Here is a 15,582-nt window from a genome sequence, read left to right as displayed (position 1 = left end):
AAGGAATAGGAGTATACCGTCAATAGAAGTGGGAGCATACATCTACACTACCTTCCTGAAATGTGGGTAACAATCTACATATTGGTGATTGATTTATCTCATGTAGTGTAGACACGATAAATTGATTCCCGATCTCTCTCCCATCAACTGCTGAAGTCCAGCTTGGCGAGAGGCGGAAGCAAAGTCGATGGGGAAGCTGCGGCCATCGATCCTGTACCACAAGGACCCAAAGTAAATGATTGTATTTCAATCTAAGATATGTCAAATTCAGCTACGCCATTCTCGTAATTGAAGTTGCATATCTTAGATCGATCCCCCTAGAGTAGACCAGGCCCAAGACACCAGCTGTGGTCAGCGTCAACCATAGCATGAGCCCTACCAGTGGCCTGGGCCAAACTATCATCAAGGAAATACCTCTTGTTATTGCTGAAACTATTTTTTAAGTGAGAAAATTTTCATTGTACGTCCACATTTATTTTTCAAAGTATTAAGAAAAAAGTGAATGTATTCATTTTAATACTTAGCATTAGAGGAGCAGGGGAATGCAAAATGAATATAAAAGTACCAAAAGTATTCTTTGTCAGAATATTATTTCAGTTACACAATCCTGTGCCTCCAAATAACATAAAGTACTATGAAAATTACAGGCGAGTCTCATCTTATGCTGGGGTTATGTTCCGCTGTCAGCGCGTAAAGCGAAAAACACGTATAGTCACAATTACATTGGGTGTAATGGTGGGCGGAATCGCTCGCACTAGAACAACAGTATTTAAATTGTAATTTTTCTCTTTTTTTGTTTGTTTTGTTTTTGCCGACCACACAAAGCTGAATTTGCGCATGTTAAATACGCGGAAGATGAGAGTCGCCTGTATACAAAAATGCGTTAGCGTTGGCGAACAGTGATTACAGCTAGTTTAGATTGTCCTCTTACTTCCATAAATCTACAGTCAGAATAGCTTCTTTGATTTTAAATTATGAAACCTTTTTAAAAAAAAAATATAGGGTACGTCTACACTACAGGATAATTTCAACTGAACTTAAACCGGTTTTATTAAACAGATATTATAAAGTTGATTGCACGCGTCCACACTAGGCACATTAATTCGGCGGTGTGCGTCCATGGTCCGAGGTTAGCATCGATTTCCGGAGCGTTGCACTATGGGTAGCTATCACTATAACTATCCGGCCAATAACTTCAATTTGCGGCCACACTAACCCTAAATCGATATGTTAATATTGATTTTAGCGTTACTCCTCTTGTTGGGGAGAAGTACAGAAATCGATTTTAAGAGCCCTTTAAAACGATTTAAAGTGCATTGTAGTGTGGACAGGTACAGCGTTAAATCGATTTAACGCTGTTAAAATCGGTTTAACAGCATAGTGTGGACCAGGCCATAGTAATTAGAGCCTGATTCTCCTTTTGTATCAGTGTAACTCCCTTGATTTCAGTGGAGTTACCTCTGATTTATTCCAGGGGATACAAGAAGTAAATGCTAAGAATATGTGCTTTTCTCTGCAGAAAGGTTTCAAACAGAGAGTGTATGTTGTTTTTTTAAAACATATTTATCACTAATATACAGTACTGTTCCACACTAACGGACTACTCTCATAGTAAACTGAAATTAAATATATAATAAAACAAAACATTTAAAGTTTGTGATCAATATATTCATAAATTTTTCAGTATTAATTGAGGGAGGGGCCAGATGGAGAAGGGATATAAACATATACATGCTTTGTGCTAAATTCTGCTCTTAATTATGCACTGATATAGCCACACTGACTTCCATGGATTTACAGCTGTGTAACTAAGGACAAAATTTCCCCCTTTGTCTATAACAGGGGTGGACAAACTACGGCCCGCGGGCCAGATTCAGCCAGCCAGCCATTTTAATCCGGCCCTCGAGCTCCCACTGGGGTCTGGGGCTTGCCCCGCTCCAGCACTCCAGCTGGGGATCAGGATCGGGGGCTGCTCCACGCAGCTCCAGGAAGCAGCGGCTTGGCCCCACTCTGGCTCCTATGTGTATGGGCAGTCAGGAGGTTCCACTCTGGATGCTGCTCCTGCCCCAAGCGCTGCCCCCGCAGCTCCCATTGGCCAGGAACTGCAGCCAATGGGAGCTGCAGGGGCAGCACCTGAGGATGGGGCAACATGCACAGCCGCCTGGCCACAGCTCCGCGTAGGAGCTGGGGCGGGGGCATGGCCGCTGCTTCCAGGAGCTGCTTGAGGTAAGTGCCACTCAGAGCCTGCACCCCTGAGCCTCTCCCCACGCCCCAACCCTCTGCCCCAGCCGAGATCTCCCTCCTGCCCTCTGAACCCCTGAGTCTCAGCCTGGAGCACTTTCCTGCACCCCACAACCCTCATACCCAGCCCCACTCCAGAGCGCACACCCCCAGCCAAAGCCTGTACCCCTTCCCGCACCCCAAACCCCTGCCCTGATTCCAGGGCCAGCTTTAGGAAGTGTGGTGCCCAATTCGAACAGTTTCGACGGGGCCCGGCAGGGATGACAAAAAAAACCCAACAACACATGGAGCTTGTACTGACTGGGCGGTGCTCTGAGTCTTCGGCGGCACTTCGGCGGTGGGTCCTTCACTCGCTCCAGGTCTTCGGCGGCACTGAAGGACCCGCCACCGAAGTGCCGCCGAAGACCCAGAGCAAGCGAAGGACCCACTGCCTAAGTGCCGCCGAACATCCAGAGCACCGCCAGGTGAGTAAAAATTAAAAAGGCACCTCTAGCCAGGGAAGAGATTCTTACTAGGCGCGGGGCCCGATTCGGGGGAATTGGTGGAATTGGCCTAAAGCCGACCCTGCCTGATTCCCCTCCTGCCCTCCAAACTCCTCGATTCCACCCCAGAGCCCGCACACTTGCCCCGCACCCAACTCCCTTGCCCAAGCCCAGAGCCCCCTCCCACACCCTGAACACCTCATTTCTGGACCCACCCTGGAGCCCACAGCCTCTACCGCACCCCAACCCCAATTTTGTGAGTATTCATGGCTCGCCATGCAATTTCTATTCCCAGATGTGGCCTCAGGCCAAAAAGTTTGCCCACCCCTGGTCTATAGTAATGGATGAAAACACATGCCTAGCATGACACACCTAATTTGTTCCTGGCTGATTTGTATTATTTGAGGAATGAGAGGAGGACAAAAAGATGTCATATTTTTATGGAAATGATGACTCAAACTTTAAAGTTATTGGGTTAGATTCTGATCCCACTAACACTGGTGCAAATCTGCATTAACTCTATTGAAACCAATCAAGTTTCTTGACAGGGAATTAACTAAAAGTAGATTCTGTACCACTCAGTCTTTTTTTTTTTAAGTTAGAAAACATATTTCATAAAAGGTTGTAAAACATGATCTCAGGAAAACATATCTGTAGGGCGTCAGACATTGCAATTTATACAAAGTAAGGACTTTCTGTCGCCCTGATCCAGGCAGGTACTTAAGCACATGAGTAGTCCCATGAAGTAAATGGGACTACTCCCATACTTAAAGGCATATGCTTAAGTGTCTTCCTATAGTGGGGCATTAGAGATTTTGAAAAGTTTTATTTGACTAAATAAGTACCACTTTGTATAAGGATGAACTACATGCATTTTGATTTGATAGTTGGCCATGATATTTGGAGCCATGCAGGGCCGTCCTTAGGCATACACAGCATACGCAGCTGCTGTGGGCACCGTGAAATTCGGGGCACCAAATTGCCCCAAATTTCACGGTGCCCTAGGCATCTGCGTGTTGCATACGCAGCAGCCCCAGCCCCAGTGACCAGCCATATCCCTCGGTCGGCATATAAGCAGGTGCAACTCCTCAGACCTTCAGGGGGGGCTGAATTTCGGTCAGTGTCTTGGTGGGTAAGGTGCTCTTTATGGAATGCTAATTATTTTGTGCTTTCGTATGTGCTTGGGGGTTTTCCCACCATGCTTATGCCTTTGAGCCAAAATCTTGACAATTACTTCAACGCAACCTAATGGTGAGTACGAGTGAACCCAATCCATCCAAAGTATCCTATGGTTGCCCCTTTAATTCAGTCTCCTTGTTCCCTTTTCCCTCAATGGCATTTTGGTCAATTTGTTTTTCAAGGGTTACAAAATAAGTGGAACATTAAGAAATTGTTTCTAACAATCGGATGGGCTATTATACCATGTGTGTGTTCATCTAGACAGCAATTAAAACAGCATCACCTATGAAAAGAAATCCAGTGGCCTAGCTTTCTCCCTGCATATTCATCTTACAGTGGCAATAATGACCTCGGTGCAGGGCATTTCCTGGCAATTGATGGGATTATAGATTCTTGGACATGTGCCCAGAGCTGTCAAAAGATACATTTTATACATTGAAAAATTAAATAAAGTAAAATGAATGAGTGACTGGGGTCACTAGGCTACTTTTCAGGCCATCAGCTTTTCACAATCCATTGTTATTAACGATTTCATTCCTGAATATTTTGTAACTATGCAAAACACCCCATTTCATGGATTGTAGAGGTCTCAAGTCAATAGTCCATCTTTATTCAACAACTCACATGTTTAATTTCAAGCATAAACTTAATTCCCATTGATTTGAATGGGACATAAGGAAGTAGTTAAATTAGGCATGAGCTTATGAGCACTGCTGAATAGGGATGGATTTACGCATGTGCTTGAATGCTTTGTTGAACTGGAGCCAGAGAAAGAGGTGATCTAGTGGTTTAAGAATGGGATTGAGTTTCATGAAATCCAGAGATTTTACCCTCTGATATTCTGTCTATGGCTTTGGGTAAGTCACACACAGCCAAATTGTCACAAGAGCTCTGTAATTCTCAGGATTTAAGTGCCCAAACTGTAATGCCTTGTCCCTGATTTTCAGAGGTTTTGAGCACCTGCAGCTACCACGTGGGCACTCAAAAACTGAGTCACACAAAATGAGTGAGAACTTCTGGACAAACTTGGCCTTTCACTTTAATGCTTCAGCAAAAATGGGGATGATACTGCTTACCCACCTACCTGCCTCTTGGTGCTAGCGGGCTGTAAGGATTAATTCATGTTTGTACAGCACTTGGAACATGAGAAGTGCTATATAAGTGCTACATATTGTTATTTTAAGATTTAACGAGTTAAACTCCAAGAAATACTTGCACTGAGGTAGCTATTGCTTTGACAACACAAAAAGACATACATCCTTGTAAAAATCCAACTCACAAAGCTTTTCTGTGTCGAAAGGATGAATCCTGTATAACGTCAATATTAAGTGGCAATACAGTTTTTATATTCTATCTCATCCTTTTTAATCTTAGTGGCTGTACAATGCCTCTAAGTAAAAACAAAACAAGGAAAGCAAATCGTAATTCTCATTGAGAACTAAAAAACCCCAAACAAAATTGCATGTCCATCTTCTAAAACCATTTCTTTCTGCCATCTTTCCAGTGCTTGTCTGCCTCTAGCCATTATACATGTGAGAATGATGCATCTGCTCTCTGCAGTAAAACATTTGTCCAGTGGAATAAAAGGAATAAATATGGCCTCATATTTAGTATTCCTACAACTGAACAGTCCAAAATATAATCCACCACCAAAGGTGGGCAGGACAGTAATTTGGATGAAAAGGATCCTGGAAATCTGAAAACTAGGCTCAGATTTTGTGCTTTAGTTAAATCCATGCTCCTGTCATTTTTTTACAGTTCTCCAAAATAACACTGTGTTTAAAGTTACCAGTAAGTAAAGCCATCAAATCTCCTCTTTTAGGGATTACATTGATAGCTCCATGGGTCAGAAGAAAAAAATCTCTACAACACGATGTATAATGCTGCATGGGATTTTTTGTTTGTTTGTTTTGCTTTCCTATGAAATATCAGGAATTGGCCACTGAAGGATACTTGATCTGATGGACCAGTGCTGTATAATGGATAAAAACATTACACAAACACATCTACAGTATCCTGAACAGTAAGTAAATACTGTTCTAAAATGTAGATGTATGTATTTAAAGACAAGTATTCAGGTATTTTCAAGGTTCTTGACTAAAATACTGAAGTCAAGCCATTCTGAATACTCTGCTTCTTTTAAAATAATTATTACTATACTGGGTCCTACTTAGTGGTTTCTTCTAGTTCAGTGCTCTTGTGAAATATTCCCTTCATCGATGCTCTGAAGCGGAAGTCTTTGGCCAGCCTGGGCTCTGCTACCACGCCGTGCACCCACATTGCCGCCTGGTACAGTCCGCAAAGGAAACAAAGATCCTGGTAAAGCATCTTCTCCAAATAAGCTGACTTTCACATCAGCTTCAATAGCTTTGGCTAAACTGGATGCATAACTGTCCAATGATTTATGGACTTCAGCTTTTACATGGAGAATGGAATTCTTTGCAGCTTCTAAAGAAAAAAAATTTAAGACAGAACAATTAACAATAATATACTATGGCTGTGCAAACATCTTATGGCAAATGTGTGATCATGTCTTCTACAAATGATTACTATTGCTATTAATAGTACTTTATGCTTCCACAGCATGTTTTGTTTAAGGATCTCAAAGCACACTATGAACACTAATCTTCACAATATCATCATGTCAGGTAGGGAAATTATCCCCAAATTACAGATGGGAAAACTAAGGATTGATGAAGCAAAGCATTTAAGTGCATGCTTAACCTGATGTCAAATGGATTACCCACATGCTTACATGGGACTACATGCTAAACACTTTGCTAGATTGGGATGTAGGCACAGAAAAGGTTATTGGCCTGATCCTGCCAAAGCGCAAAACTTCCACTTATTACATCTGGCACAGAATTAGGTCCTATGGGAATTACATGACCGTGGGAAAGAAATAAGTGGCAGAGCCAGGAATAAAACTCATGAGTTCCAATTCCCAGCCCCTTGTATGCTAACCATTAGTTTTGCACACAAGGGGATTCTCAGTTTAGTTTAGACCAAAATTTTACATTTTGTTTACATAAAAAGGGGGACAACACAAGAAGTCACATAGCTCATGGTATGTTTTAAACTTGGTGAACACCAAACTTTGTATATACAGCAGAACCTCCCTCTTCTACATGTCACTGAGCTGCACAAAAAACTGGTAGCCTCCACCTACCTCTCAGGAATCCATTTAAACAGCCTTGCAGAATTGCTATAAATGTCTGTGAGGCAACACACAAAAGCTACTTGGCTATCTTTTATCATTATGGGGCGGAGAGTGAACAAGTAATGATAATTGTCAAACAAGACCCCAAACCAACTCACCCTGAGGTGAATGTGTGAGTAGAATTTTGCTAAGATGATTTACAGAAGATGCTTCAGAAAAGCCTTCATATTAATAAGACTGCATTATTTTTGGCTAAATATACTCCAGTATGTGTGTACTGTAGAGTCTCAAATATTAATGCTAATAATAAAATCAAAGGTAATAACAAGTACACTGTGTGATGCATTGTGGCTGTTTTTATATTGTCCTCATTCACTTATGATTTAGTAAATTCAATCACTTGCAATTGGCCTTCTAGTTATTAGCCCAAATTAAAGACGATCTGCTCAGATTAAATCAACCCTGCAATGTTCTAAAACCAGTCCCAGCAACATGTTGCTAGTATTGAGAACCAACATGTGAGCCTAACTAGAAAACAAAGTGAAACCGATTTGTCTAGTTTCCCTGTCCCAGCTGAGACAAATGCAAGGAGCAAACAAACAGCATAAATGGAGAGAAATACATTCTTTCAGTTTAAAGAATTTAAAGTAACACAGCCAGGTAATGGACAGGAGAGACAGGAGGCAGGCGGTATATGGAGAAAATAAAAGGCTGGGAGGGCAGAAAAACATCAAGGTGGTAGATTCATTGTGGGGAAGAGAGGGGAAAAAATCCAGTGGGGAGTAGTAGACAATGTAAATGGATGAAACCCAAAGAAAGGCAGGGTCACATAAGGCTATTGTCCCTGCATGAATGAGGCCCATGTAGGGAAGCCCGGTTTCTGATCCTCAATCTAGACTGGAACTACCTATCAGAAGGAAGGCCTGTTATTAAGCTCTTCTATCCAAGGCGCTGGCTATCCCTGAATAAAAAATAGTGTACCCCCAAATCAAGGGTTACTCATATTTTGAACTGGAAACTACTATTATCTATGATCTCCAATGGTTTTGTCATAATGCTGGGGGGGGGGGAGTAGATGCGCACACGCCTGACCACAGAGCACGCTAGTGCTACACAGGGGAAGCCTGGGATAAGGTCAACATTGGGGTAAGGTCATCCAAGGACCTTACACCAATGAAGGATGGGTTATCCCTCTGCTCCATTCCGCCACGCCTCCTCCCCATCTGTGTTCCACTCCTGACACCCTCTCCATCCCTTTATGCTAACAGCGCAAGGGTTGGCAGAGCTGGCTGGCTTTGCCAGCTTTCTGCAAACAATGAGTTCTCCAACACAGGGGAAATTTTCCACCGACTATCTCCAGGCAGTTGAAGGCTTATACAGTGCAAAGTGGCCTTAGCTGTGCAGAGAATCCAGGCCCGTCTTTGAAATGCTGTACTCCTCATGTAGGCCTTTGGTTTTAATTAACAAAAATAACGCAGGCTTTAGCAGAAATATATTATGCACCACTTTGGCTTACTGGTACACCCCAAGCTGCCTAGTATTCCCATAAGAATTTCATACAGTTCTGAAGAGCTCTCTATTGTCCCCTACATTGGATTGCTAAGGTGTGGTGCAAGAGCAGATACCGTTAAATCAAACCACACATCTGTCAGGGATTTCACATCGTGCTTACCTGAATAAGAAGAAAAGAAAGAGCAGATCTTAAAAGGAAGTAGATGGATGGCAGAAAGACAGTTGTAAAATATACCCTGCAAGTGAGTCCTGTCCAGCCTCACCTCCCTGGTTCCAGAAAACGTGCATTTCCCTCCCTTCCATCCACCTACTAACCAGCAGCATTAGGATGGAAAACAGCAGGCAGAAGCAGCTCAGATGGCATGGGAGCGTGTGTCCACACAGGTCGATGAGGTAACTAGTGGGAAGTCAGAGCAGGCAGCAGTGGTGAAAATGAGTGACCCAGCATTAAAGAGTGGGGTGAGCAGAAGTTGGGGCCTCTCAAGAGGTTGCGGAGGAATCAGCAGAAGGGAAGAAAGAGTCAGAACACCTATCAGAAGGGGAAGGATGAAGAGCCCAGGAGTGATACTTGTCCTCTGTGTTCTAAGGTCAAAGAAGGGGACAACTATGCTCGGCAGCCACCATGAAGGTGCAGGGGGGTCATCCCAGGTGAGCAGCATTATAGTATCCACCCTAAACACACCTTTGATTTGCTCCACTTCGTCTTCGAATGTCACCGAACTCCTCCGTCGATAGGGATAAACGCAATGTGGGTGGTGAGCTCCATCCGAACTATAATCCTCAAGCAGCATCACATCTGTCCCTGAAATGCAGAAAATGTTTGGAAATAATAACGACCCGAGCAGAGAAACCTAAAATTATTGGGGGAAATGAACTTTTGAGTTCATAGACTTGAGCGCCTCTCTTCAAAAATTGCCTAAAATGTGCTGATGCATTATCACTCTGCATTCAACTGTGATGGGATTTCAGACAGGGCCAGGGCCAAGTTATTACCTGGTCTTCAGCTAACCAGAGGTTAATCTGAGGACAGTTCCCTGCTTCTCCTGAGCAAGAGAAGGATTGTCTACAGATAGCATTATTCAACAACAGCTACTTCAAAATAACTATTTCTGAATAACGCCATAGGTGGGCACACTTATTCTTTGAAAGTGGATCAAACAGGCACCTGTCCACGCATGAAGTTCTTCTGGAATAGCTATTGCCTTTTACACTCACATGCTACCTGAATTAATTGTCAAGTGTGGACAAGCCCTTACAAACTAGCTGCTTGGGAGATAGACAGTGGGGAATGCCTATAGGAAGATCAGATTCCATACTCAGAATGGATGGCAAGCCAAGCTGGGGAATGTTCTGATCTCTCTATTTTGCCTTTGTTAACTAATTTTGCTTTTTTGTCACAAACATTATTCCTTAAGGAGAACACCTGGCTGACTGATCCTGTATTTTTTTCTGCTGAGTCATTCTACCACTTTATGGGTATTAATCTCATGAACACTATTTCATCTACCTGTGTTTCCTCCATATTATTTAGGTATAAAATAAAGTTTACCTGTCACTGTGTGGAGAACACTAAACTCAACGTCTGCCATGCTATCACATGAAGGGCCAAATTGTGGCCTGGCTCCTCACTCCAGTGCAGTTGTGGCTGAGTACAGACACTAAGAGTATGTCTTCACTGCAATTAGACATCCATGGTTGACCTGTGCCAGCTGACTCAGTATCATGGGGCACAGTCTGAAGGGCTGCTTAACTGCGGTGTAGACATTCGGGCTTGGGCTGCAGCCTGAGCTCTGGGACCCTGCCACCATACAGGGTTCTAGAGCCTCAAATGTCCACCCTGCAGTTAATGAGCCCCTTAACCCAAGCTCCATGAGCCACAGTCAGCTGGCATGGGCCAACCACGGATTTTTAATTGCAGTGTAGGCATACCCTATGACAGTCAAAGAGGCATTCTGCCTCCCTAGCATAGAAGCAGACAGGCCGCCTCAGGGAGCACTAGGGGAACATGCTGTGTCAGTGCTTCTTACAGCCGCTGCTGAAAGGCACAGCCTGTGCTCCCCTGCATGCTTGTGACACTTTACTTTTGTACTCTGACGATGGATCAAAAGCTTCCTACAACAGCCATTCGATGCTTTGCAGCTTGTCCCAAATCATTCATTGGTCAGATTACATCCTCTGCAGACCATGGCTTTGTGCCCTCTCCACCCACGTGAGTTCATTTGATTCCTGGATTTATTCTTATAGCAACAGCCAGAGAGTCCAGGACCAATTTATAGCAAAGGTGACAACACACATCCATGATGAGTTCCATGAGACAAACCACTGTCGCATATTATACACCTGACCTTTACCAATGATTTATCTAGCAAACCTATTTTTTTTTAAACGAAGGATGGTCCAGAATTGAACTGTGATATATAAATATTTCCATTCCATACTGTCAAATGCCTTCTCCAAATACTTAGTAATGAGAGAGTAATCTACCTTCCTCATAGACCATATTAAATGAGTGGGATACTTTTAATGTTCTGTGGATCATCTGGGGTATTGACGTCAATGGTACAAGATGAAAGCCCTACTCCTTGGAAACTCAGGCAGCCTGCAATGGATGGGTAGAATTAGGAAGAGGACACTCTAGTCCTTGAGACAATATTTTAGCATATATTTTAAAAACTACATTGAGGAAGGAAATTGGCCTTAATTCTTGCCCAGAAGTGGATCCCTGTCTTTAAGTGATGCTAAGATAGTGTTTTGGCTGGATATGGGCGATCCTATATTATCTGCCTCATTAAATACTTGATCTGTAATGGGCATCCCTTGATCTTTTCTCTGTATACAATTCCTTTGGCTTGTACTAGCTGAAAAGCCGGTCTTTTGTCATTCAGGATGTTCAGTGAAGTGGGATATTTCTCAATTCAAACTCTCTAAACCCTGGGGCTCCTAACAACTTATATATTTGATTTAATCAGCTGTGTAAGCCTCTGAATGCCTTTCTTCAAGGATGACAACACAGGATGCTATAAAGAGAAGAGTTTTCCATTACTCTTTATCACCTATAGCTGCACGTAAGTCAACAATTCACCTATAGAATTAGCGTAGTGCTGCCTTCATGAAAAATCCCACCTTGCCAGCCTCCTTCTCCCACTCTCCCAGTCAGAGAGCAATGCAGGGCTGCAACTGTCAGAAGAGTGCTCTCTGGTGTCTGTAGAGCAGAAATGCTCTTTAAAATAAATTGCAGGTGGAGGTTTTGGAAAACTTCCCTCTGTTGGTAGTTAAAACCACAGCCCTCCTATCACCAGTGCTGGAAAATTACTGGCAGATCACCATACCGTTTTCTAGGCTACTGCTCAAGAGATCCGTGACAAAGATGGGAAGCGTCCATTCTATACAAGAGATTCTAGCATGGAGTGACCTAATGAAATCTCCTATAAGCAGGAAGTGAAGAGATCTATTTCTCCCGCAGTTTGCTTCTTAGCTCCTTGTGGGGCCAGGAAGATCACTGAAGAGGGAAGGAGAATAAAGGAATGGGACAAAAAGATTATCGTGTTCCTAGGAAATATGCACTAGGGAAATAAATTATTATCCTAGGCTGAACAGTATTTTCATAGTAGACACTGGAAGATCAAAAATACAGAGCAGAAGCTAAGGCAGTTCTGCTCAGGGTACCATAGGACAATGGTTTTCAACGTTTTTTCATTTGCAAACCCCTAAAAAATGTCAAATGGCATTGCGGACACCTTTGGAAATCTTTGACATAGTCTGTGGACCCCCAGGGGTCTGCTGACCACAGGTTGAAAACCACTGCCATAGGAGACGCTCAATGTCCAAAAGATTCCAAAAGATATCTGCACATAAATACAGACTGTTCACAGAATTCTGCAAGTAAGCCGCAAGTAAAATCTTTCTGTCTGAGAAAGGAAAACAACAGAGTTACCTGAATCCTGAGAGCAGCTGAAACCAGTGTCCCCTGTGCTGCTGCTCTGTCCTAAAGGCCGCCCACCTGCCATGAGAGCTGTGAGATGGGGAGATAGTCCCAGATCTGCAAAACAGTTTAATCATCACTGAGTTGTGCTCTGTATGATAGATCTATTGTAATGATAGCATCTTCAAATAACCACCACGTCTGAGTGCCCGATTCCACCTTCCAGCTTTCCCAACTTTCCCTTTTCCCTATTTTTCCTGTGACAAGACAACAAAAACCACCCTTCATACCCAGCTGCCAAACCACCTGGATTTCCCATCTTGAAATATGATGTCACTAGCTGCCACATGCTCCTGGATTCTTTCCACATGGCAAGCCTGCTGTCTACCTCTCCCCAGCAATTTGCAAGTATGTGCAGTGTACCAGGAGAGTTAATTATATTTAGAAATATATGCACTCAGGGCTGGAAAAACTTATCAGACAACCTCTAGCCAAAGGATTAAATCTAATAGCCAGACGTAGCTATAAAAGACAAGTGTACTGATGGGATAATAACTAGTGAGAGTTGGCTAATGAGCTAGTTTTCATCTTCTTTGCAACCCTCAGATGCTAAAAAGGGGGAAAACACTGGGATTCTTACAAAGGCACAGTCTTAGGATCCTGCTCGGGGACTTCACATTTTCTATCAGCCTCTGGCTATCAGGGGTCTGACAAACTGGAAGCTGCCCAGCCTACTCTTGCAGCTGGAAGGAGAAAGAAGCTTTCTGTCTTTTCTTCCCCAGCTATGCTTCCAATCCTTCCAGGGCCCATCTGTGAGAGCTATCTGGCTTCTGCAATGGGGATGGAGGTTTCTAATGCCCTCACCTTCCTTCCATGTTTTGCATTCTCTTTCCCCACTAATAATTCCAGAGCCTTCCTCTACATTTAGTTCTCCCAAGCAGTACCATGAAAGTGGAGATTTCAAAGAGTGCTGAATTAGCAATCATGAAAATCATCAGAATCTTGCTAATTTCACATTGCTACAACATGGCAAAACTCTGAGTGGCAGTAGAGGCACTGGTGGTGCCTGTCTGCAGACTCAAGAAGACACTATTGCACTGGAATGGTTTCATTACATTTACATGGTTTTCTTCACAACCAGAAGGACTAGGAACTTAATTGAAACAAACAAACAAACACTCACATTTTTTGAAGTCACTAGAAAAAACTGCCACTGGTGAGAGACATGGATTTTTCAACCCCTGTACCTAGTTGACATATATCAGAACACTTAGTTCTAAGGAGTGGAGGGTTATTGCCAATGAGAGGGAGATGATGGACTTGCCCTAGCTAGAGAATTTAAAGGCTGGTGCCTAACATCCATAAACTCTTATTAGGTCGGGTCCAAAGCCCATTGAAATTAATGGAAAGATTCCCATTGATTTTGATGGGCTTTGGATCAGGTCCATCATCAGGAGAGGGAATGTTCTGCCTTTTTCTAAGCTGAATACAAATTTTACACTTGCAAAGAGTAATAAAATTTGTGTATCAAGAGCACATTTGCCTACCCTGCTATACCAAGCAAACATGACTGCTTGCCAGCTAAGACAGATTGGTCTAGCAGACTCCCCAGAACATAAAATACTTTTAACACTATGAAGCATTGGCAATTAGAGAAAAAAGAACAGGAGTACTTGTAAAAGCAGCAAAGAGTCCTGTGGCACCTTAGAGACTAACAAATTTATTTGACCATGAGCTTTCGTGGGCTACAGCCCACTTCATTGGCTAGAGAGTGGTCCTAGGAATCTGAAAGATTTTCTCTGAGATTTTGATACAAAATTACTTTGGTGAGGAATGGAGTATATTATTATTTACCACCAACACCTGACTTGGTGTTGTTCGCTATACAAAAATAAAAACAGCCCCTGTCCAATATAATTTACAATCTAAAAGACAGACCAGAAAAAGGATGTGATGGACTGGTAAATCTAGATATGGAGATCACAATTTTTGTGGGTTTTTTAAATTATAAACTTACTGCTTGGAGCCTGGTGGAAGTAGATTTTTTAAGGGACTACCATTAATTTAAAACTTCCACTTCTGTCTGTACATGTTTTACCTTATATTGTTACAAGGAACACCTAAGATTATGGCAACCAAATGATATTAAAAGAAAAAATATTTTCTTTATATGTTTCTGTTTGTTCACTCGCATTTGTCAGCAGTTTGTGTCTAGTCAGTTTCCCCTGCATGGTTGGTCAATTTCATACTGCGCCTGCATTGCCCTTTCATACAGCAGGTGGTGTTTTTCCCCCTCTCTCATTCTCAAAAACAGACAGAATCATTTTAACTTTTCAAAATATTTTGACCTCAGGCCTAGACCAGGCCTAGAAAAGTTTAGCCCAATAGGTAAAAGTTTGGGATGTTATAATCAACTGAATACATGGTCTTAGAATGGTAAGTTTGAAGCAATGTTAACTATAGCTATTGTTACAGCTCCAGCTAAAATGAAAATTTTAGCTAAGAAAAAGGCAATACCACTTGGCAAATATTTTTATATTAAGCTGGAAACATTTATACTTTGCTCCTGAAAAATATACTGGGCCTGATTCTCCATTCTATGACACTGGTTTTATACCAGTGTAACTCCACTGAAGTCAACAGAGGGTATATCCAGACTACCTGCCGTATCGGCGGGTAGCGATCGATTTTTCAGGGATCGATATATTGCATCTCATCTAGATGCGATATATCGATCCCCGAACACGCTTCCGTCGACTCTGGAACTCCACCAGAGCGAACGACAGTAGCAGAGTCGACACGGGGAGCCGCGGACGTTGATCCCGCGCCGTGAGGACCCCAGGTAAATCAATCTAAGATACTTCGACTTCAGCTACGCTATTCACATAGCTGAAGTTGCGTATCTTAGATCGATACCCCCGCCCCCCACTGTAGACCAGCCCAGAGTTACACCACCATAAAACCAGGCAATGGAGTGGAGAATCAGACCCACTTAGTATATATAGTGTATATATAAGAATGCTCAGATTTGGATAATTTGACATTTTTGGGGGAGGGGAAATCATAGCAGGGGAGAAAGGAAATTA

The 15,582-nt window shown here is 42.8% G+C and overlaps 1 protein-coding gene across 2 annotated transcripts in view; it reads right to left on the bottom strand.

Annotated features, from left to right (window-relative positions):
- Positions 1-2,450: 2,450 nt before the first annotated feature.
- GPR161 (G protein-coupled receptor 161) overlaps positions 2,451-15,582 on the bottom strand; it is a 29,599-nt gene continuing 16,467 nt past the window's right edge. For both annotated transcript variants that reach the window (XM_050958845.1, XM_050958837.1), the window contains exons 4-6: positions 12,509-12,613; positions 9,257-9,376; positions 2,451-6,350 (exon numbers count right to left, since the gene is read on the bottom strand). In XM_050958845.1, the coding sequence (XP_050814802.1) occupies positions 6,091-6,350; positions 9,257-9,376; positions 12,509-12,613 (485 nt within the window). In that variant the 3' untranslated portion in view covers positions 2,451-6,090. The remainder of the gene's footprint in view (positions 6,351-9,256; positions 9,377-12,508; positions 12,614-15,582) is intronic.

Source organism: Gopherus flavomarginatus, chromosome 1 (assembly GCF_025201925.1).
Source record: "Gopherus flavomarginatus isolate rGopFla2 chromosome 1, rGopFla2.mat.asm, whole genome shotgun sequence".
In the NCBI taxonomy this organism is placed as follows: Eukaryota; Metazoa; Chordata; order Testudines; family Testudinidae; genus Gopherus; species Gopherus flavomarginatus.
This window is presented reverse-complemented; position numbering and strand designations above follow the sequence as displayed.